Source organism: Magallana gigas, chromosome 4 (genome assembly GCF_963853765.1).
Source record: "Magallana gigas chromosome 4, xbMagGiga1.1, whole genome shotgun sequence".
In the NCBI taxonomy this organism is placed as follows: domain Eukaryota; kingdom Metazoa; phylum Mollusca; class Bivalvia; order Ostreida; family Ostreidae; genus Magallana; species Magallana gigas.
In genome coordinates, this window is record NC_088856.1 from 49,523,354 (window position 1) to 49,549,273 (window position 25,920).

Here is a 25,920-nt window from a genome sequence, read left to right on the forward strand (position 1 = left end):
ATGTTGAGAACATGATGCTAACACGTGGAAAGATATGTCGGAGAAAGAAAACATCTCATGAAGTTGTACTAGCAAGTTAAAAAATTACATACAGAGTTATTTGATATTAAACAAACGGGGCGATGTTCACGTACATGTGTAAATAATATAAATGAAAAGAAAAAGAAAAGTTCCCTAAAAGCAGGGATCGGCGCATATAGATTATCAGTCACAGATTGTACTTCGCTTATCGAATTATGTTATTCAGTTTATTGTGAAAAAAAAAATCGCCAGAAACTGTTTAGTGAACAAATAAATTTTACGTTACCGTTCTTAATGTACCATTTACTGTATGTATGGAAAATCGCATGAGTTGAACAGTTTTTCCTCACAAAAAACTTGTTGCAAAATGTAGATCCACGGGAAAATTCGGGTTGACACGCTGTGAAATCCATTAGACGTTTTACAGCATATGTCTCACTGTTTTGTTTACAATAAATCTGTACTGAAAATCTTTGAAACATCGTCAACACCTTCGCAAAATGAAGAAGTGTGGTTTGTTTATATACTTGGGGAAAATTGCGACTCGATCTGCACGTGAATTTTACAATCCGAGGTCGATTAGCGTGTTTGAGAGAAAGTCAGTGTCAACGTCAGTAGTAAATATTGTGTGATGAATATCGAAGAACATATAATAAAATGAATGTTTCTACAGACAAAGTGAGTTACAAAATAATGTTTATCACAGATCAGTCCAAAATTGAACACGTTTACATGCCGTAAATTTCAAATTTTTGGTATGATTGAAAACACGTGCACACTTGTAGTTTTAAGTGTGTCATATTAATCGGTCAAAGTTCAATAAAATGCAATATAGGCTATGTAATATTTATTGTCAATATCTGTTGTGAATTCTTTGGAATAAGCTACAACAAAATAAATACTGCCTCATCTTAAATTGATGCGTTAAACAGTTATATAAAATGATTTGAATTTATCGATGAAGTATGCATTATATTGAAAAATGAATTGGGGATTGAACCTGTTTAAACAGCGTGTTTTTGACAATTGTTTACAAAAAAAAGAAGATGCGATTTTGTGAGAACTCTTAGTCAATTCTTGCAGTGATTTAGTTTTTGCAGTTCAGATACAGAGTTAACAACACATCTGGCAGTTGGTGCATAAATTATCAATACCACGTTAGCAGGTAAGAGTGGGCGGGTACTAAAACGGCCAATGAAAATGCTTGTTTTATAACTGCAACTCACGATCCCAATAGTGTCGTCACTCAACGCATCAGTTTATCGCTCGCAGCGAATACACCCAAGTAAGATTTGCGATAAACTGTAAAAGAACAAAAGCAAGGCCTCAGCTCTGTGTGCGAACAGAAAACTGTGAGCAAAGCTGAGAATGTTATCTTGATTATAATTCGAAGCTTGACACTCAAATATGGAAAGTAAATAGAAAATTTTAAACAATTAAAACAGAAGAAACGTGCACTAAAAGAAAGATCACAATTTATTTTTCATCACATATATACCTATCCTATATATTTCTAGCAGCGAAAACAATCTCCGTTTATACTGAAAATGCTAAGCATCTTAACAAAACATGTTGCATTAATCAACCATTCCGCAGATATCATTCCGAATTCCCAATAAAATGTATAGTATTTTATAATATGTTGTAAGTGCAAATATTAACGCATTGAAATATTTAACCTCAATTTACTTCACAAAATCGGCACAAATCTATGTTGCATGTTTCAAATATTCTCTTCGCACGTAAAATGTTGCACAACCAGCAAATTCATCTTTGCCAGTTTAACCCACACATGCGTTCATCATGGCTGCTTCGAACAAAGAATTTCCGTTTTAGAGGTATGGAATACCAAACCCGAAGTTATAAACTGATTGACAGCTATTATTTCTTTATTATTTGTTACGTAAATTACTCAAATTTGAAACTGAATTAGCCCATAATTTTTGCAATTTATATTTTCCCTTCCATAAGGATTATTTTTCCTAAATTATTTTGAATTTAACTCAGTAGTTCTTGAGAAGAAGAATTTTAAAATTGCACCCCTTTTTTACAGTTTCGAGGTTTTCTCCGTTTTGAAAAAGATCAGCCTTTCATTTCTGCAATTTATATTCACCTTCTTATAAGGATACTTTTTGCCAAATTTGGTTGAATTTGGCCAAGTGGTTTTTCAGAAAAAGTTCAAAATGTAAAAAGTTTACAGACGAACGGACAGACGACGGGTGATCAGAAAAGCTCACTTGAGCTTTCAGCTCAGGTGAGCGTAAAAAATATGTATTAAGTTCAAATGAACATCTATCGGATCTGAAAGTTTCAAGAAAATCTACTGAGCCATCTCTGAGAAATCGACTGCACAAAAATGCGTAAGAAAAAAAAACAAGAATAACTAGAGCAAATCTCGTTGCAAAGCAACGAGTGGGTCTTCCTTTAATGTCGAAAGAAAAGCTAGATGTTCCTGTAAGAAGCAGAGCTCTAAAACAAATACCAGGAGTTTTAAAACAAAACGATATAAAAAATCGAATAATTCTTGGTACGACTTAACAGAATCCGAATGACTTTAAGAAAGAACTAACAAAAACCTTAACGATTTCAAGAACGACTTGACAAAAAAATCCGAATGTGTTTAAGAACGACTTAACAAATATCGAATAATTCTAGGTACGAGTTAATTTAACTTTGAACATAACACTATTTTCTTTACCAAGAATGTGGAATCAAAATTTCCGGAAAAATCAATTTTTAAACCCCTATATCTCTGTAATGCATCGTACGATTTTAAAACGGATTTCAGATTTAAATTAAGCTTAATAAGTTGAACATTTTTGCTTCAATAATATATAACAAATTATTTTTCAGTAAATAGTTATTATTAAAAGACTTTGTAGCCCTCCTGGCCCCTAATTTGAGGGGCTTGCCCCTTTTTCTTGATATCAAATGAAAGGTCTTGCAAATATAAACATATTTTGTTCAACAACTGTTCACGAATTGTTAACCGTTTTAGAGATATCTGAACAACTGTGTTATAGGGGCCGACCCTTAAACTCCTTAATGGGGCCACCAACAAAAAAGGTTTAGGTATTATATTATTAAAAACATTATTTTGAGCAACTTTTCTTCTACAATGCTTTTCAAAATATTTCTCCTTTTCTAGCTATTACTGATCAGAGTTTTGGACTTCTGGCCCCTTGAAACCCCTAATTACGTAACATATGACTTAGGTATGGTACTGTATAGATAAATAACTGTACAAAGAATATTTTTGCTTCTATAATATATAACAAATTATTTTTCAGTAAAAAGTTATTATTAATGGACTTAAGAGCCCTTTTGGCCCCTAATTTAAGGGGCCAGCCCTTTTTTCTTGATATCAAATGAAAGATCTCGCAATTATAAACATATTTTGTTCAACAAGTGTTCACGAATTGTTGACCGTTTTAAAGATATCTGAACTAATGTGTTTTAGGGGCCGACCCTTAAACTCCTTACTGGGGCCACCAACATTTTTTTTAGGTGGCATATTGTTGGGAACATTATTGTAAGCATTTTTTGTTCTACAATGCTTTTCAAAATATTTCTCCTTTTCTAGATATTAATGATCAAAGTTTTGGACTTCTGGCCCCTTGAAACCCCTAATTACGTAACATATGATTAAAATGTGGTACTGTATAGATAAACAGCTGTACAATAAACATTTTCGCTTCTATAATTGATAACAAATTATTGTTCAGTAAAGAGTTATTGCAAAAAGACTTTAGAGCCCTCCTGGCCCCTAATTTGAGGGGCCAGCCCCTTTTTCTTAATTTCAAATGAAAGCCCGTCAAAATTAAAACAACTTTTGTTTTACATGTTTTAACAAAATATTAACAAGTTAAAAGATATTTTACAAAACGTGTTAAAATTTTGCACAAAAATTTGGTGCTAATTTTCGACCTCGGGCGAGCGTCGGCGCCTTGCGCATTTTCCACAATGTCAAATACAAAGGATCATCTACAGACATCCATCTACATATTCCTGAAAGTCTCACATTTTTACTACCATTAGTTTCGGAGGAGTTATGTGGACAAAATGGCCCTTAAAAATTCACAAAATCTTCAAAATCTCCAACCGGAAGTGAAGTCATCAGCTCAAAATTTTATAATCGCAAGTACATTGAATGCTCTATCAGTCCTGTGAATTTGGTTAAAATCGATTGAATAGTTCTTGAGTTATAGCTCTCGAAAAATGTCAGAGGAAAAATATAAAATAACTAGAGCAAAGCTCGTTGCAAAGCAACGAGTGGGTCTTCCGTTAATGTCGGAAGTAAAGCTGGAAGTTCCTGTAAGAAGCAGAGCTCTTGATCCAATAACAAGAGTAACTAAAATAAAAAGATGAAAAAATCGAATTATTCCTGGTACGACTTTACAAAATCCGAATGATTTTAAGTACGACTACAAAAACCTTCCTGATTTCAAGAACGACTTAACAAAAAAAATCCGAATGTGTTTAAGTACGACTTAACAATTATTTTTGGTACGGGTTAACTTTACTTTGAACATTACGCTATTTTTTAAACCAAGGACGCGGAAACAAAATTTCCGGAAAAATCAATTTTAAAACCCCGATATCTCTTTAATGCATTGTCTGATTAAAAAACGGATTGCAGTGTTAGATTCAGCTTGATAAGCTTTATAAAATACATATTCATTTTTGATTTGATCAGAAAATTCATTTTTTCGAAAAATTTGTTTCACTCCTAGTTTCGACCGGAAGTGACGGATTTTTATTTCCAGCCTTATTGCACATGTAAATTGCCAAATTCATAACCACAGAAAATTTCAAGACTTTATCTTAAAGCTTTTTTGAGAAATGTCGCGGACAAAATGACTTTTTTTAAAGTTTAAAAATGACGTAACGTCAAAACCGAAGTGACGCTGCTATGGAAACTTTAACATCTTTGAGGCAGTATAATTGCACATAATCCCCGAAAGTTTCCTTTAAATAAGTTGAAAACTTTTTGAGTTATGAAGCCGAAAAGGAGTCAGAAAAAAAAGAAAAAGAAAAAAAATAATAATAAAAAGAAACCGAAGAATAACAAGAGGGTCTTCCGTTGGAAACGGAAGACCCTAATAATAAAAAGAAACCGTAGAATAACAAGAGGGTCTTCCGTTGGAAACGGAAGACCCTAATAATAGGGAAAAAGAAACAAAGCAATAACAATAAGGTCTTCCGTTGGAAACGGAAGACCTTAATAATAGGGAAAAAGAAACAAAGCAAAAACAATAAGGTCTAACAAGAGCGTCTTCCGTTGGAAACGGTAGACCCTAATAATAATTTTAAAAAACCTATAGAATAACAAGAGGGTCTTCCGTTTCCAACGGAAGACCCAAATTAGGAAAATGAGCATTGCAGCATTGAAATCTTGAACATTTTCTCTTGCATTTAAATATAAGTTTGGTAACTGTAGCATAAATAGTTGCTGAGATATATTATTTTAAAACTCGATTTACAATTACCATTAATGATGATTAATTAATTCAGCAGTGGTGGCCATCTTGGCGAAAATTAAAGCAGCAGCCTAAGGGTTAAGATGTCTTCATTACAGTAAAACAGTGGGGCGTTAAACATGTGTATGTCCACCTCTACAAGCACATACACTGTTGTCTGGGCGACGGCCTGAATACAGTTAGCAACTCTGCTATCGATTGGTTACCCGAGTCTCGTAATGCATCTAAATATAGAGAGGGGCACAGTTTTGAAGCAAACAACAGAAATAAGGTCAAAGAGCTTCATCTTCATGAAATGAAAATGTACATATGAATAAAAACATTTGGGAATTTTATGTGGAATCATCTTTACTCGCTGCATGTATCAGTTAGTGCATAACAAGAAGCCCTTTCATAACTTCCTAAACTTGCACACCCCCACAAAAATGGACCAAACTGACAAAAATTGTTTCTGCAAATACTGACTATAAATTACGAAACCATGAAATTGAATACTACAGAAGGATTCGAAATTATTTCTTTACAACTTTGTTTCAATAATGCATTAGAAATTTTAATTCCTTTACCAGTTGTTGACAAAAAACTTTGGACGCCTCTAACTCCCTAATTATAGGGGCTAGCCCCTTTTTCACAGTTATCACAGTTATAAACAAGAGATGTTTGTAAAACACGTATGCCCCTTCCCTTGGAAACGCCCACAAAGAAAATGAACATAAACTGCAAATAATTGGAATTTTTCCAAGTTCAAGGGACATAACTCTGTCGAAAATTGCACAATCATACCCAATATCGAACTTGACCTAGATATTATCATACTTAATCTGTATACCAAATTTCACTTCAATATGTGCAACTTTTGTGAAGAAAATGAATGTAAACTGCAAATAAATAGACTTTATCTACGTCCAAGGGCCATATCTCTGTCGGAATTGCTCCATCATACCCAAAGTCAAATTTGACCTAGATATTACTTAGATAGACCTTTATACCAAATTACATTTCAATATGTACATCCTCTGTAAAGAAAATGAGCAGAAACTGCAAATAACTGGAATTTTTCTATGTCCAAGGGCCATAACTCTGTCGAAAATTGCTTGATCATAAACAATATTGAAATTGACCTAGATATTACTTAGATAGACCTGTATACCAAATTACATTTCAAAATGTACATCCTCTGTAAAGAAAATGAGCAGAAACTGCAAATAACTGAAATTTTTCTATGTCCAAGGGCCATAACTCTGTCGAAAATTGCTTGATCATAAACAATATTGAAATTGACCTAGATATTATCATGATAAGCCTGAATACCAAACTTCATTTCAATATGTTCATCCTCTGCAAAGAAAATGGACAGAAACTGTTGGTGGACCAACCAACCGACATACTGACACTGACAAACAGACGGACAGCAGCAAAGCAATATGCCCTCCCTTCTTCAAAGGGGGGCATAAAAATCCTGAGACAATTCATTTTAAAATTACGTTTGAATAGGTAGATAAAACACAAGGCTTTGTAAAACTTTCCAGTTTTCTTAATTAATAAGCATATTTTTTATTTGAAATACAGCACTTGACAGGTGCACAAATTAAGAAATCCAAGCCATGTGCTGTGAGGAGTGACTGTCTGGCCAGCACTGTCGGTAACTTTGAAAGTGATTTGGGAAGAGCTACTCATGAGGGTCTAGCACTTAAAAAGGTGTGAAACTCAATTGACAGGCGTAATCTTTTGTATTGAACGGGGTATCATCAAATTTTAACGTCCGGTTAAATGAAGCAAGATAAAATGGTAGTAAAACAGTGTTTTGTGGTAAGAACAGACCGTCCGGATCCGGAACACGGAATTCCAGATAAATGAAACAAAATAATGTATAAAAAATCTGTTTCCAAATAAAATCGTCCGTAAACTTAAGTGTCCGGTTATCTGGCGTCCGGATATCTGAGGCCCTACTGTAATTAGTTAATAATTGTGCCGATTAAATGCTAAAACTATCATTAAATCATAAATCTGCAGTTATTTACAAAATTAAACAGTTTCTCTGTATAATGGTTGTAATTGGCTCAAAGGGTAGGACTAATACCCCCAAATCCAAATATCATTGCCATATTGCAAAGAATTATTTTATTGTATGTTTGTCAATTGGCTTACATAATTAAGAAACATTTCATCTATAAAAGGTAAAAATGCATGAATTTGATTAACTTTTACAAATTGGAAAACTTTAAGAAAAATCTTTGAATGTAAATGTGTGTTTGCTTCAATTTTATTTCAGTAACACTAATTATTTAAAATTTAGGTTTAAAATCTGTATATATCATTGTTACATCATAAAACAAAGTAAGTCTTCCAAACTTCTCACTAATTCCTGTGGGGGAGAAGTCATAAAGTATAAATTTCTGCCATAGGTTGGTCCTCATAAGCAAATAAAACTAGATAAGTATGTTTTTGCAATTATCCCAATTTGAACAGTTTACGCGTCAATTTTCCCAATTCCAAGGACTCTGGACCCAGTTTAAAAACAGTAGGAAAACCCCTGCTGTGTGCTAACCCAACATGTTGGGTTTGAGAAAGAAATCAGATCATCATTTTAATATCAAATTGAATAAAAACGATGAAGTTTTTTCCTTGTGAATAAATAAAATTAGAAACAATAAATGATTTGTGCAGGGATGCATATATACGTCATTATTTGTGTTAAAGAATATAAAGATCAGCCTTATTTCAAAGAAATTTAACATAAAGACAAAATCAAATTCGTCATCCAATTTTGGAGACAGGCTAACGTTGCAACCAGAAATTTAGTATGTGACATTTTTCATGATGGAGTAAATTCTGGTCAGCGATCGTCTACAATCTGCTCGGAATAGAAGTTCAAGTTATTCTTACTAAACTCTAGGTCAATGTTATCTCGGTCCGACAAAATTTTGTTCGGTCCTGTGTGTTTATTGATTACACTGGACCGAATGTCCTGTGTTGTCAAAAAAACTTTTGCACAGACTGCATATATGCTAAAAAATTGTTTGATAATCATATGTTAATTTCATACATTATTGTATCAATATATGTACACTTCTATAAAATGTGACATTGCATCCTATGATACTAAACTTGGGACCATGGCAGGATAATGTAATAACTTGGGAATGGATATATGATTATGATGAAAGCAAGTCGTATTTACAAAAATAAAAAGATGTTTACATTATATATAGTCTGTCCCAAGTTATTGCTTCCATCACTTTTTGATGATTTTAAATGAAAATACACATACCTGTGAAAGAAATGCTGTTTAAATCGATAAAAGGAAAAGTATCCAAAATATCTTCATTGAAAAAATTATCATTTTTCACTAACGAAAACAAATTTCTTACGGAGATTTATAATGGGAAATGTTTACATCTTTTCTCCATTCGTAAGTTCTCGGGACACCTCGCACAATTTTTCAACGTTATCATCCGGGCTTAATAATGGCTGATGCAATGCTAAATCTTCGTAGACTTTCTATTTTGGGATGTGTATTGAAACCTGAAGCGGTAGAGGGGGCGTTTCAAAACAGATAATCTGGACATTTTTCATATTAGTGGATGAAAATAGTTTGAGCACAAAGGTATTTATGATTATAGAAATATCAAGCAAAAAGTGGTGGAAGTAAAACTCGGGACAGAGTATAGTTAGTAGAAATGACAATAATCAGTTGATAGATTTCAGTCACAGCCCTGAGTGATTACTTAATTAATTCCTTTTCTCACCTATTGATTTGTAAAATGCATTAAGGCGTAAAACAGCTTTTTTCATGTGAGGTTCCATGTTTTTTATGTCATCACTGCTTGCTTTTTCCAAACTTTCCAAGAAAGAAACTCCGTAATTGAAGATTAATTGAAAAGGAAAAAAACATGTCCGTCGGTCTGTTTTGTCCCTCAGCACTTCATAATCACAAGAGACTTCTGAAAATGATATACTTTTCGTCCCATTACAAGATACTAAGTTGATAATAGCAAATTTAAGCATATCAAGTCCTTCTAAACCCTTAAATATCCGTTTGTCAAGATCAAATTCCTCCATCTTTTTAACTCCGAGGTCAAAAGAGTCTTGGTAAAAGGGACGTACTAAAGACCTGAAATACTAATGACCTGAAAGACCTGAAATTTTATATATTTTTGGTGAAATGAAATGACTTTCCGGGTGTTTAAATTATATTTCCAGGTATATATGTCTGACTTTTATCATACTCCAATGTGAAATGTGTTCGGATACCCAACGGTGACAACCACGTACATGTCTCCATTTATTTTCACATGTATATACACATCCTTTCATAACAGTGTCCGAGTTCCTCCTTTGGGGGTCTTCTGGGAGGATATTGATATATTCTAATATATTTTCCACCGTATTCAATAATTATTGGACCCACAAATATTAAAGTTATGATTTATGGGTTTTTGTTTTAAATAGGGAATATTGTATTTTGAATATGAAAGACTGTAAATTCAATTGACTGTATATAGTGTATTATATGAGTATGTAAAAGACAGACATAGTCATCTAATTTGACTCAGAAGATTAATGTATCTTTCACATAAAAATTTCAGGTCATCTAAAATTTTCAGGTCAATTCCAATTTTAAAAGTCTTTAATTCGCACTTATAAATGCGTAAATAATTGATAATGATGCTATTTATGATAAAGTTTAACACATATATAACTGGAAATATGATAAAAATTCACAAACAGACATCAAAATTGACGCAGAACATAGAAATGTATCAATTATATAAAATTTCAGGTCAGCCCAAACATGATTTTCAGGTCAATTCAAATTTTTAGGTATTTGTATTCCTGCGTAAATAACTGATCAGTATGATATATTTAACACATAGATACCTGGAAATATAATTTAAAAAAAACCACAAAGTCATTTCATTTCACAAAAATCTTAGAAAAGTATCATTTATAGAAAATTTAGGTCTTTCAGGTCAATAGTATTTCTGGTCTTTTAGTATGTTCCTTGGTAAAATGGGTAGCCAAACCCGGGCCGGTGCAAAAAAAAAAAGCCGGGGCAGATCTAGATTTTATAATTTTCTTCTTTATTAATCTGCCAATCTCATTAAAAATTTCAGGATATATTACGGACCGATATATTTGTATTCTCTGTAAATATTGCTGCAAAACTATGCGTATTTTGGAATTTATTGACGATTGTTGATTTCCAAGTTGGTAAAATGGGTAGGCAAAACACCGGGTCGACGTTTTACGGGTTTGTGCACTTATTTAAGAAGAAACTTAATAATTCATGTCTAATTCCGTTAAAACATATGAAATACATTTAAAAAATATAGATTTCTTTAAAGGAAATTGATATTTCTGCGATTAATAACACGTTTTAAGAAAAACCGGGTCATTAAAACCGGATCCGATCACCCGGGACAAACTTGATAATTCCGTAATAGTTGCGTGTCAATATTATCCCACATGGATATTTATTTTCTGTTTTCTGCAACGGTATCATCAGAAATGTGCAGGTGTAACAAACTCAGGTGACCTGTTTCATATTCATAACTGTCCAAAGTGTGCATCAGCCTCTCACACATACGGATATGTTAAACATAATTTCCCAATTGTTTCTCTTTTTATCCTAACATTTGTGCTTGTAAGATATTTGTTATTTTATGAGGCAAACCGAGTCTGTGCCCTGGTGGCACGACGTGTTAACCACGAAAATAACAGTACCTTCTTACAAAATAAAAATAAACACAAATAAAACCTTCAGCATGCTAATTCATTTGTATTATCACTCTTTTAAAAAATAAGTTCTGTTTAGATTTTCAAAAACTATAATACATGTATATAAAAATTCATTTATTAATTGTAAAATTTATAATGATTATATATAAATCACTTTTTTTTCTCGAGATTATTGTTAATTAAGGCTCTAATGATGATACATCCTTGCGGTTAAAGCTGGGCAATGTCATAATATTTGGGATAGCTAACTTCCTCACTTCGGAATTTTTGAGTTTGTCCCGGATGATCGGATCCGGTTTTAATTAATGACCCGGTTTTTCTTAAAATCTATTAATAATCGCTGAATGATTACTTTCCATTCAATAAATGTCGCTTTCTAACTAGTATTTCATATGTTTTAATGGAATGAAACATGACTTTAAGTCTCTCCTTAAATAAGTCCACAAACCCATAAAATGTCGAACCGGGTTTGCCTACCCATTTTACCAACTTGGAAATCAACACCAAAATGCGCATTGTTGTTGAACGATATTTGCAGCGAATACAAAAATACCGGTCTGTAACATATCCCTAAAAATTTCAATAACATTGGTTAATTATTATCGACATAAATTGAAAAATCTCGATCTGCCCCGGCTTTTATTTTGCCCCGGCCCGAGTTTGCTACCCATTTTACCAAAACTCTAAACAGAAGCGCCACGTGGTTAACATAGTTAAGCGGTTAATGGGACGTTTCGCCATATTTTAATTATCTGATTATGAAAAAAATAATCTAAGAAGTGATTTTTCACTTCAGAGTAAATACATGTAATATCGATGAGTTGTCGCCAGTTGTCATTCTGTGACATGTCGCGTCGGCGATTGTATGAGCTGTATAGTTTTATTATTGTAAAAAATTTGGAATTGTAATTGGAAAAAAGCTTTTAAATTAAATTTTCCTACGTGTCGACATTAATGCTTTGTATATCGAGTGTCGACATTTTATATATATAATCCCCTCCCCCCCAAAAAAAAACCCGTTTTCCCGGAAATGTTTCCTTTTATGGAAAAAATAAGATTGTAAAAATAAACAACGTCTGTTTTTATTTATATACTCTTGCTACTCGCTCCGGAGAGAATTGTCACTTGAAATACATGTATATATTATTTCGAAACTTATTGTAACAGGGTATTTTCACCTGTTATTCGCACCTGTGCGAAAAAGTACCAGCCTAATGTTCTTATTCATTAAATCTCACACAATGTTAAAAATAAATTCTTTAATTTACCACACCTAAAATATTCTAAGCCCCATTTTAAATATATTCTACCCCAAAGAAAACTCTTTTCCCGGGAATTCTTCCCTTTGTTGAGAATATGATTGTTGGAATAAACAGCGTGCCCCCCCCTCTTCCGGTAAGAGTATTTATTATTTATCTGGTCGCGTCTTTTTTTTTCTTTTTCTTTTTGAGAGCGTCATCATATATTAACATTTTTTGTTATGTCTTGAATTTAAATACATGTGCATGCAGTTATATCATGACATGACATGCAACACATGTTAGATACCGTCGACGCTTGGTGCAGAAAATGGCGATTACGAATTAATTTGCAAAAATCCAAGGTTGTTCACTTTCGGAAGAAGAGATCAAAACGAAGCAAGTTTAACTTTCATCTAGGGGAAATGATCTGGACTACAAGGCATCTTACAAATATCTAGGGATGATTTTCAACGAAAATACGTAATTTTAAAGTGAATGATGAAAACCGAGCCAAGTCCGGAGGACGTGCCCTGGGATCGGTCTTCTAAAAAATCAACGCAATAAAATCGGTTGGATTCCGAACCTTCGAAAAATTATTTAATAATTTTGTCGCCCCCGTCCTTGATTATAGCAGTGGGAATGAGGACACAAGAAGCATCATTGTATTGAAATTGTACAAAATCGAGCCCTCCGGTATTTTCTCGGTGTTCATCGGTTTACTCTGTTAATAGGGAAAGCGGGTGATAAAGTTTAAAAGCCGCCACGAAATGAACATGTTGCATCTTTTGAATCGACTAGTAAACATGGAAAATGAACGCAATACCAAGTTGGCACCGTGCGCAAAACAATTGTTCTCACTGGAGCTCTGAAGTTAAAAATATCGTGGAATCTCTAAACATGGGAAGTACTTATACCAATTTTTTACCTTGTAATTTAAACTACGCAGAGGAAAATTAACGTACTAACTTCGAAACAGAATGTTTCAAAAATATTCAAGATGTACCAAAACTTCGAACATATATCCTATTTAAATCCAGCTATTCCGTCGAAGAATACGTCACGCTAGATCTCGCAAACCCCATCAGATCAAAATTGGCAATGTTTAGATGTGGTGCACTTCCTCTAAGGATTGAAACATGTCGCTATACAGAAGAGAACACGTAGAGGACAGAATATGTAACTTGTGTGACTTGAATGCAATTGAAACTGAAAAGTTTTCTTTGTTACATTGTCCATTCAAAATATTACCAATTACATTACTATGTTTACTGATCTAATATGTAACTATCCCCGAATTGCTTATTTTATTTATTAATTATACAACAGAAACATTTGACAAAACCAACTAACTCCTAAAACATGCAAATTTTATTCACTGTGTAACAGTTTTAAAGTGACTTATAGGTCCATTGTGCCGGGTGTATTGACATTATATCGGTAAAATGCATTTTGTAATTAATTATATACATTTACACATGTCACTATAATAAACTGTTTACTTACTTACTATATATTCTGCTTCGTAACGACTCACAGGATGCTTTGTTTCTTGGGTTGTATATGTTTTATACCCTATGGAAGGGAATTACCGCCAAAATTCTATGTATCTTGCTTTTATTCTTATTATGCTTACTTCTTTATTCTTCAGTACATTTACACTTGCATGTCACTTTATTGTTTTCATATTCATGCTAATCTTATTTCACTTTGATTCTCTTTGATTCTTTATTGTTTTCTTATTTCTATGTTGCAATATTCTCTTCTTATTCGTGTAAATTCTTTCTTCTATCTCTGTTACAAACGTGAATTCAAACGCGCAAACCATAAGGCACTTTCAATAAAGACGAATACAAGTTGCATGAATTTAATGCTGCATTATGACGCCAGGCGGCAGTGTGTGCGCTACAATTGCTGCTCCCGAAGATTTATTAAAACGAAACTAACAAATGGCATAAATTTAATAAATTCGTGAAAACATCTTACAAAGTTCACAGCATTTTTTAAAATCTACTATATAACATCAAGTTATTTTATAATTCAGTTGTGAATTTTGACATGATTATGCCCTTGCAATATTGAATTTTTTAAATGACCCCAAACCCACAAATACATCCGCTTGTACCATGCGACTGCCATAGCACGTGACCACTATGAACATAAAATATTGTACTATTATATATATATTTCAGAAATATATTGCATTTGAGCGACTGTTATTGATTTTAAAAAGGACATGTCCGATGCACTAAAGTATACGTGTTTTCATTACAAAAATTCGCCGATATTTTTATTGGCCGCCTTAACTGTACTGCGTATTATAGGAGGACATATATCTTTTAAAGTAGAAGTTATATCAACACGATATTTTGTGCAGTGTTAGACCACTTGCTGATGACCCTATTAATTTTAGATCCGGGGTGGAGTGTTTCGATATTTCCAAGCCCCATTTTGTAATTGAGTTTTGATATTATTGAGAAATTACAGTAAGGACTGGTTCTTTTAAAGTTGAGATTGTATCTTCGCTGTATTTTAATGTTTCAGTGCTAACAACTACAGGATGACCCTGAATAGTTCAGTTCTTAAAATAGGGGCTTTCCATGTTTCCGATTCTGATGTTTTAAAATCCCATCATTTTATGGAGGTAAGTTACAAAAGGGCCTCGATCTTTTGAACTAGACATGTAACCTTAACCATAGTTTTTACAATGGATTCTATCTGCCACTAGTAGGTGCCACGATAACATGTGCCAGGGGGTAAGAGTCTCCGATGTTTTCGAGTCAGAAGTTCATTTACTCTATTTAACATACATAAAAACAACACAGTAAAAAGTCGACACCGCTTGATAAACACAGCACTAATGTCGACACGAAAGATATATACGTCGGTTTATTTCATTTTTAATTTCATTGGTGTACAGTAGGGTCTGATTCTGTTAAAATAGATAGGGTACATGTACTTTCAGCTTAACTTAACAGTGGTAGTGCTAGACTGTTGGTTACTTACACTAAAAAATTCAGTCCCCACAGAACAGAATTTAGTGTTTCCGAGTCCGATGTTTATAATTATATTTATGTTAAATAGATGTATTAAAGGAGGACCTATTTCTTTTTAAAAAGAAGTTGTATTAACACAATATTTTGACAATGTCAGACCACTTGAAGGTGTACTTAACAATATCTTACCTCCTGCTAAAATCTAGCAAAATTATTGGCTAACAGGAGTCACGTGATGACCATGTATATTCCATACATAGTCAGTAGAAAATATTACTCCCTTTGAGCATTATGACGTCATTCTTAGAGTATTATGACGTCATGCTTTTTATACCCAAATTAAAATTTATAAAACCTAACTTTTTATTGTTATTATTTATTTTTTGTCATTTATACAAAGGCAGTCGGTAAGATATAATCGTTAAATGTTTTGTAGTTGACCTAATATGGTTTATACGTGGTCAGTAAATTCCATATGGGGCTCGAGCTCCGCTCTCGGCCCATATGGAATTTACTGACCACGTATTAATCATATTCGATCAACTACAAACCATGTAACTAATAATGTCATCTCCAGTGTAGGGTGTTTCGATGTTTCGGAACCGTGATGTTTTTATTCCTTTTCCCTTAATTATAATTTTTACAATGGTAGCTGTCCACCACTAGTAGGTGCCATAACAATTTTCAGCTCACGGGGTAACAGCCTGCATTGTTTTCGAGTACAATGTTTTTTTTTACGTTTTTTTTAATTACATAAAAATAACACTGTAAAACGTCGACACCACTTGATAAACACAGCACTAATGTCGACACAGAAGATGTATACGTCGGTTTATTTCATTTTTAATTCAATTGTTGTACAGTAGGGTCTGATTCTGCTAAACTAGATTGGGTACATGTACATTCAGCGTAACCTAACAGTGAATGTGCTAGACTATTGAATATTAACACTGAAAATTTCAGTCCCTACAGAACAAAATTCAATTTTTCCCAGCCTGATGTTCATAATTGTATTTATGTTAAATAGATGTATTACAGGAAGGCCTATATCTTTTAAAAAATAAGTTGTATCAACACAATATGTTGACAGTGTCAGATCACTTGCGGGTGAACCTAACAATCTAAGCTCCGGGGAAGGGTGTTTCGATGTTTCGGAGCCCGATGTTTTTATCGTTTTTTCCATAATCCATAATATTTACATCGGTAGCTGTCAACTACTAGTAGGTGCTATGAAAACTTCAGACCAAGGGGTAATTAAGCGCCTCTGTTGTTTTCGAGTACAATAATATTTTACCTTTTTTAACATACATAAAAATAACACTGTTAAAGGTCGAAACCTCTTGATAAACACAGCACTAATTTCGACACGAAAGATATATATACGTCGGTTTACTTCATTTTTTATTCCCTTGGTTTACCGTAGGGTCTGATTCTCTTAAACTAGATAGGGTAAATGTACTTTCAGCTAAACTTAAAAGTGATAGTGCTAGACTATAGGTAAGTTCAGTCCCCAAAGAACGGTTATTTAATTGTTTATAATTCGAGTTATGTTAAATAGATGTATTATATGATGACCTATATCTTTTAAAAAAGAACTTGTATTAACACAAGATGTTGACAGTGTCAGACCACTTTCGGGTAAACTTAAGAGAATCATCTCCGGGATAGGGTGTTTCGATGTTATGGAGCCCGATGTTTTTATTGTTATTTTTCCTAACTATAATTTTTACAATGGTAGCTGTCCACCACTACTAGGTAAGATGAAAACTTCAGCCCAAGGGGTAAAAGTCTCTGATGTTTTCGAGTTTAATGATCTCTTTCCCTTTTTTTAACGTGTTTTAAAACAACACTGTAAAAGGTCGACAACGTTTGACCTTTACACAGCACTAATGTCGACACGAAAGATATATACGTCGGTTTATTTCATTTTTAATTTCCTGGGTGTACAGTAGGGGCTGTTTCTGTTAAACCTGATAAGGTACATGTACTTTTAGGTAAACCTAACAATGATAGTGTTAGACTATTGGTTACTATCGCTGAAAATGTTAGTACCCACAGAACGGACATTCAATATTTCCGAGCCCAATGCTCATAATTGTATTTTTGTTAAATAAATGTATTACATGGGGGCCTATATTCTATAAAAAGAAGTTGTATCAACACAATTTGTTGACAGAGCCAGACCACTTGCGGGTGAACATAAGAGTATCATCTCCGGGGTATGGGGTTTCAATGTTTCGGACCCCACGTTTTTATTGTTTTTCTCCCAAACCATAATATTTTCACCGGTAGGTGTCCACCACTAAAAGGTTCAATGAAAACTTTAGCCCACGGGGTAAGAGCATCCGTTGTTTTTCGAGTTCTTTTACCTTTTTTAACATATATAAAAATAACATTGTAAAAAGTCGACACCGCTTGATAAACACAGCACTAATGACGACACGAAAGATATATACGTCGGTTTATTTCATTTTTAATTTCATTGGTGTACAGTAGGGTCTGATTCTGCTAAACTAGATAGGGTACATGCACGTTTAGGTTTACCTAACAGTGATAGTGTTAGATTATTGGTTACTAACACTGACAATTTCAGTCCCTGCAGAACGGATATTCAATGTTTCTGAGCCCGATGTTCATAATTGTATTTATGTTAAATAGATGTATTACAGGAGGGCCTATATCTTTTATAAAATAAGTTGTATCAACACAATATCTTCACAGTGTCAGACCACTTGCGGGTGAACCTAACAATCTCAGCTCCGGGGTAGGGTGTTTCGATGTTTCGGAGCCCTATGTTTTTATTGTTTTTTTCCCAAACCATAATATTTACATCGGTAGAAGGCCACCACTAGTAGTTGCCATAAAAACTTCAGCCCAAGGGTAAAAGCCTCTGTTGTTTTCGAGTACAATTTTCTATGACCTTTTCTTACATATATAAAAATAACACTGTTAAAGGTCGACACATTTTAATAAACACAGCACTGATGTCGACATAAAAGATATATACGTCGGTTTATTTCATTTTTTATTCCCTATGTTTACATTAGGGTCTGATTCTCTTACACTAGATATGGTACATGTACTTTCAGCTTAACCTAACAGTGATAGTGCTAGACTATAGGTAAGTAACCCTTAATTTTCAGTCCCCGCAGAACGGTTATTCAATGTTTCTGATCCTGATGTTAATAATTCGATTTAGGTTAAATTGATGTATTATATGATGACCTATATCTTTTAAAAAAGAAGTTGCATTAACACAGTATGTTGACAGTCTCAGACCACTTGCGGTTTAATCTAAGAGTATCATCTCCGGGGTATGGTGTGTCGATATTTTGGAGACCCATGTTTTAATCGTTTTTTTCCCCTTACTATAATCTTTACAATGGTAGCTGTCCACCACTCGTAGGTGCTATGAGAACTTCAGCCCACGGGGTAAGAGCCTCTATTGTTTTCAACTACAATGTTCTCTTACCCTTTTTTAACGATATAAAAAAAGCACTTTAAAAGGTCAACACTGCATGATGAACACAGCACTAATGTCGACGGGAAAGATATATACGTCGGTGTATTTCATTTTTAATTCCTTTGGTGTATAGTAGGGTCTGATTCTGTTAATCTAGGTAGGGTAAATGTAATTGTAGGTTAACATAACAGTGATAGTGTTAGACTATTGGTTAGTCACACTGAAAATTGCAGTCCTCACAGAACGGACATTCAATGTTTCCGAGCCCAATGTTTATAATTCAATTTATATTAAGAAGATGCATTACAGAAGGGCTTATATCTTTAAAAAAAGAAGTTGAATCAACATAATATGTTGACAGTTTCAGACCACTTGCGGGTGAATCTAACAATATTATCTCCGGGTATAGTGTTTCGATCCTTTTGAGACTGATGATCTTATTCTTTTTTTTACTGAACCATAATTTTTACAATGGAAGATGTCCACCACTAGTCGGTGCCATGAAAACTTCAGCCCACGGGGTAAGAGCCTCTGTTGTTTTCGACTACAACGTTCTTTTACCTTTTTTAACATATATAAAAACACAGTAAAACACTGTAAAAAGTCGACACCACTTGATAAACACAGCTCTAATGTCGACACGAAAGATATATACGTCGGTGTACTTCATTTTTAATTGCCTTTGTACAGTAGGGTCTAATTCTGTTAAACTACATAGAGTACTGGTACTTTCAGCTTAACTTAACAGTAATAGTGCTAGACTATCGATTAATACACTGAAAATTTCAGTCCCCACAGAACGGTTATTCAATGTTTCTAAGCCCGATGTTTAAAATTCGATTGATGTTAAAAAGATGAATTACAGGAGGGCCTGTTTCTTTTAAAAAAGAAGTTGCATCAACATAATATGATGACAGTTTCACACCACTTGCGGGAGAACCTAGCAATATTACCTCCGGGGATAGAGTTTCGATGTTTTGGAGCCCGATCTTTTTATTGATTTTTTCCCGAACTATAATTTTTACAATGGTAGCTGTCCACCACTAGTAGGTGGCATGAAAAAATCAGCCCAAGGGGTAAGAGCCTCCGTTCTTTTCGAGTACAATGTTCTTTTGCCTTTTTTAGACATATATAAAAATAACACTGTAAAAGGTCGACACCGCTTGATAAACACAGCACTAATGTCGACACGTAAGAACTTAATAAGTCGGTGTATTTCATTTTTAATTCCCTAATGGTACTGTAGAGTCTGATTCTCTTAAACTAGATAGGGTATATGTACTTCAGCTTAACTTAACAGTAATAGTGCTAGACTATAGGTAATTAACACTGAAAATTTCAGTCCCCACAGAATGGTTATTCACTGTTTCCGATTTCGATGTTTATGATTCGATTTATATTAAATAGATGTGTTACAGGAGGGACTATATCTTTGAAAGTAGAAGTTGTATCAACAAAATATGTTGACAGTGTCAGACCATTTGCTGGTGAACCTAATAATATCAGCTCCGTGGTAGGGTGTTTCGATGTTTCGGACCCTAATGTTTTTATTGTTTTTTTTCCCGAACCATAAGATTTACAATGGTAGCTGTCAACCACTAGTAGGTGCGATGAAAACTTCAGCCCACAGGGTAAGAGCCTCCGTTGTTTTCGAGTACAATGTTCCTTTACCTTTTTTCAACATATATAAAACATATATAAAAATAACACTGTAAAACGTCGACACCGCTTGATAAACACAGCACTAATGTCAACACAAAAGATATATACGTCGGTTTATTCCCTTGGTTTACAGTAGGGTCTGATTCTGCTCAACTAGATAGGGTATATGTACTTTCAGCTTAAATTAACAGTGATAGTGCTAGACTATAGGTAAGTAACTCTGAAAATTTCAGACCCACAGAACGGCTATTCAATGTTTCCGAGCCCGATGTTTATAGGTCGACTTATGTTAAATAGATGTATTATAGGATAACCTATATCTTTTAAAAAAGAAGTATCAACACAATATGTTGACATTGTCAGATCACTTGCGGATGAACCTAAGAGTACCATCTTCTGGGTATGGTGTTTCGATGTTTCAGAGCCCCATGTTTCTATTGTTTTTTTCCCAAACCATAATATTTACAATGGTAGCTGTCCAGTTCTAGTATGTACCATGAAAACTTCAGCCCAAAGGGTAAGAGCATCCGTTGTTTTCGAGTACATTGTTCTTTTATCTTTTTTTTAACATATATAAAAATAAAACTATAAAATGTCAACACCGCTTGATAAACAGCACTAATGTCAACACAAAAGATAATTATACGTTGGTTTATTTCAGTTTTAATTGCCTTTGGTGTACAGTAGGGTCTGATTTTCTTAAACTACATTGGGTACAGACACTTTAAGGTAAACCTAACAGTGATTTCAGTTACTAACACTGACAATTTCAGTCCCCACAGAACGGACATTCAATGTTTCTTAGCCCGATGTTCATAATTGTATTTATGTTAAATAGATGTATTACAGGAGGGCCTATATTTTTAAAAAAAGAAGTTGTATCAACATAATATGTTGACAGTGTCAGACCACTTGTGGGTGTAAGGGGTAAGAGCCTCTGTTGTTTTCGAGTTCAATGTTCTTTTGCCTGTTTTAGACATATATAAAAATAACACTGTAAAAGGTCGACACCGCTTGATAAACACAGCACTAATGTCGACACGTAAGAACTAAGTCGATTTCGATGTTTATAATTCGATTTATATTAAATAGATGTGTTACAGGAGGGACTATATCTTTGAAAGTAGAAGTTGTATCAACACAACATGTTGATAGTGTCAGACCATTTGCTGGTGAACCTAATAATATCAGCTCCGGGGTAGGGTGTTTCAATGTTTCGGACCCTATTGTTTTTATTGTTTTCTTTCCCGAACCATAAGATTTACAATGGTAGCTGTCAACCACTAGTAGGTGCGATGAAAACTTCAGCCCACAGGGTAAGAGCCTCCGTTGTTTTCGAGTATAATGTTCCTTTACCTTTTTTCAACATATATAAAACATATATAAAAATAACACTGTAAAACGTCGACACCGCTTGATAAACACAGCACTAATGTCAACACAAAAGATATATACGTCGGTTTATTCCCTTGGTTTACGGTAGGGTCTGATTCTGCTCAATTAGATAGGGTATATGTACTTTCAGCTTAAATTAACAGTGATAGTGCTAGACTATAAGTAAGTAACTCTGAAAATTTGAGACCCACAGAACGGCTATTCAATGTTTCCGAGCCCGATGTTTATAATTCGACTTATGTTAAATAGATGTATTATAGGATAACCTATATCTTTTAAAAAAGAAGTATCAACACAATATGTTGACATTGTCAGATCACTTGCGGATGAACCTAAGAGTACCATCTTCTGGGTATGGTGTTTCGATGTTTCAGAGCCCCATGTTTCTATTGTTTTTTTCCCAAACCATAATATTTACAATGGTAGCTGTCCAGTTCTAGTATGTACCATGAAAACTTCAGCACAAAGGGTAAGAGCATCCGTTGTTTTCGAGTACATTGTTCTTTTATCTTTTTTTTAACATATATAAAAATAAAACTATAAAATGTCAAAACCGCTTGATAAACAGCACTAATGTCAACACGAAAGATAATTATACGTTGGTTTATTTCAGTTTTAATTGCCTTTGGTGTACAGTAGGGTCTGATTTTCTTAAACTACATTGGGTACAGACACTTTAAGGTAAACCTAACAGTGATAGTGTTAGACTACTGGTTACTAACACTGACAATTTCAGTCCCCACAGAACGGACATTCAATGTTTCTTAGCCCGATGTTCATAATTGTATTTATGTTAAATAGATGTATTACAGGAGGGCCTATATTTTTAAAAAAAGAAGTTGTATCAACATAATATGTTGACAGTGTCAGACCACTTGTGGGTGTAAGGGGTAAGAGCCTCTGTTGTTTTCGAGTACAATATTTTCTTACCTTTCTTTAATATAAATAAAAAACAACACTGTAAAAGGTCGACAACGCTTGATAAACACAGCACTAATGTCGACACGAAAGATATATATGTCGGTGTATTTCATTTTTAATTCCCCGGGTGTACAGTAGGGTCTTATTCTGTTAAAGTAGATGTACATGGGTAGAGGTACATGTATTTTTAGGTTAATTTAACAGTGGTAGTGTTAGACTATAGGTTATTAACACTGAAAACTGCAGTCCCTACAGAACGGACATTCAATGTTGATAATTCGATTTATGTTAAATAGATGTAGTAGTATTATAGGAGGGTCTATATCTTTTCAAAAAGAAGTTATATCAACACAATATGTTGACAATGTCAGACCACTTGCGGGTGAACCTAAGAGTATCATCTCCGGGATATGGTGTTTCGATTTTTTTGAGCCCGATGTTTTTATTGTTATTTTCCCTAACTATAATTTTTAAAATGGTAGCTGTCCACCACTAGTAGGTGCCATGAAATTTTAGCCCACATAGTATGCGCCTGAGATGTTTTCGAGTATGATGTTCCTTTACCTTTTTTTAACCTATATAAAACAACACTGTAAAAGGTCGACACCACTTGATAAACAAAGCACTAATGTCGACACGAATTATATTTACACGTCGGTTTATTTCATTTGGAATTCCCTTGGTGTACAGTCGGGTCTCTATCTGTTAAACTTGATTGGGTACGTGAACTTTTAGGTTTACTTAACAGTAATATTGCTAATGAAAATTTCAGTCCCCATAGAACGGACATTCAATGTTTCCGGGCCAAATGTTTATAATTCTATTTATGTTAAATAGATGTATTATAGGAAGGCATTTATCTTTTAAAGTAGAAGTTGTATCAACACGATATTTTGTGCAGTGTTAGACCACTTGCGGGTGACCCTATTAATTTTAGATCCGGGGTGGAGTGTTTCGATATTTCCGAGCCCCATTTTTAATTGATTTTTGATATTATTGAGAAATTACAGTAAGGACTGGTTCTTTTAAAGTTGAGATTGTATCTTCGCTGTATTTTAATGTTTCAGTGCTAACAACAACAGGATGACCCTAAATAGTTCAGTCCTTAAGGTAGGGCCTTTCCATGTTTCCGATTCTGATGTTTTAAAATCCCATCATTTTATGGAGGTAAGTTACAAAAGGGCCCCTATCTTTTGAACTAGACATGTAACCTTAACCATAGTTTTTACAATGGTATCTATCTGCCACTAGTAGGTGCCACGATAACATGTGCCAGGGGGTAAGAGTCTCCGATGTTTTCGAGTCAGATGTTCATTTACTCTATTTATTATACATAAAAACAACACTGTAAAAAGTCGACACCACTTGATAAACACAGCACTTAGGTCGACACGAAAGATATATACGTCGGTTTATTTCATTTTTAATTTCATTGGTGTACAGTAGGGTCTGATTCTGTTAAACTAGATAGGGTACTTTCAGCTTAACTTAACAGTGATAGTGCTAGACTGTTGGTAACTTACACTGAAAAATTCAGTCCCCACAGAACAGAATTTAGTGTTTCCGAGTCCGATGTTTATTATTATATTTATGTTAAATAGATGTATTATAGGAGGACCTATATCTTTTTAAAAAAAAAGTTGTATCAACACAATATTTTGACAATGTCAGACCACTTGAAGGTGTACTTAACAATATCTTACCTCCTGATAAAATCTAGCAAAATTATTGGCTAACAGGAGTCACGTGAAGACAATGTATATTCCATACATAGTCAGTAGAAAATATTACTCCCTTTGAGCATTATGACGTCATTCTTAGAGTATTATGACGTCATGTTTTTTATACCCAAATTAAAACTTATAAAACCTAACTTTTTATTGTTATTATTTATTTTTTGCCATGTATACAAAGGCAGTCGGTAAGATATAATCGTTAAATGGTTTGTAGTTGACCCAATATGGTTTAAACGTGGTCAGTAAATTCAATATGGGGCTCGAGTTCATAATTGTATTTATTTTAAATAGATGTATTACAGGAAGGCCTATATCTTGTAAAATAAAATAAGTTGTATCAACACAATATGTTGACAGTGTCAGATCACTTGATAGTAAACCTAACAATCTCAGCTCCGGGGAAGGGTGTTTCGATGTTTCGGAGCCCGATGTTTTTATTGTTTTTCCCCGAACCATAATATTTACAACAGAAGTTGTCCACCACTCTAAGGTGCCATGAAAACTTCAGCCCAAGGGGTAAGAGCCTCCGTTGTTTTCGAGTACAATGTTCTTTGACCTTTTTTTAACATATATAAAAATAACACAGTTAAAGGTCAACGCCTCTTTATAAACAGAGCACTAATGTCGACATAAAAGATATATACGTCTGTTTATTTCATTTTTTTATTCCCTAGTTTTACAGTAGGGTCTGATTCTCTTAATAAAGATAGGGTACATGTACTTTCAGCTTAACTGAACAGTAATAGTGCTAGACTATAGGTAAGTAACCCTGAAAATTTCGGTCCCCACAGAACGGTTATTCAATGTTTTTGATCCCGATGTTAATAATTCGATTAAGGTTAAATAGATGTATTATATGATGACCTATATCTTTAAAAAAGTTGTATTAACACAATATGTTGACAGTGTCAAACCACTTGCGGTTCAATCTAAGAGTATCATCTGCGGGGTATGGTGTATCGATGTTTTGAAGACCCATGTTTTAATCGGGTTTTTTTCCTAACTATAATTTTTTCAATGGTAGCTGTCTACCACTCGTAGGTGCCATGAAAACTTCAGCCCACGGGGTAGGAGCCTCTATTGTTTTCGACTACAATGTTCTCTTACCTTTTTTTAACGTACAATAGGGTCTGATTCTGTTAAACTAGATAGGGTACATGTACTTTTAGGTTAACTTAACAGTGATAGTGTTAGACTATTGGTTACTAACACTGACAATTTCAGTCCCCACACAACGTACATTCAATGTTTTCGAGCCCGATGTAC

At 34.0% G+C, this 25,920-nt stretch overlaps 2 protein-coding genes across 13 annotated transcripts in view; one reads left to right on the plus strand and one right to left on the minus strand.

Moving 5' to 3' along the window:
* LOC109621053 (uncharacterized) overlaps positions 1-9,608 on the minus strand; it is a 54,678-nt gene extending 45,070 nt beyond the window's left edge. For 9 of the 10 annotated variants that reach the window (XM_066082714.1, XM_066082715.1, XM_066082713.1 and 6 more), the window contains exon 1: positions 9,251-9,608. In XM_066082714.1, coding sequence (XP_065938786.1) covers positions 9,251-9,563 — 313 coding nt within the window. In that variant the 5' untranslated portion in view covers positions 9,564-9,608. Of the gene's footprint in view, positions 1-8,772; positions 9,099-9,250 lie in introns of those variants that run through there. The other variant, XM_066082720.1, reaches the window with a different exon arrangement.
* LOC117682717 (integrase/recombinase xerD homolog) overlaps positions 1-25,920 on the plus strand; it is a 72,165-nt gene that overhangs the window by 31,101 nt on the left and 15,144 nt on the right. For 2 of the 3 annotated variants that reach the window (XM_066082722.1, XM_066082723.1), the window contains exon 4: positions 15,026-15,125. The exons of the other annotated variant lie outside the window; for it this stretch is intronic. In XM_066082722.1, the coding sequence (XP_065938794.1) occupies positions 15,026-15,125 (100 nt within the window). The remainder of the gene's footprint in view (positions 1-15,025; positions 15,126-25,920) is intronic. 3 annotated transcript variants of the gene reach the window in all.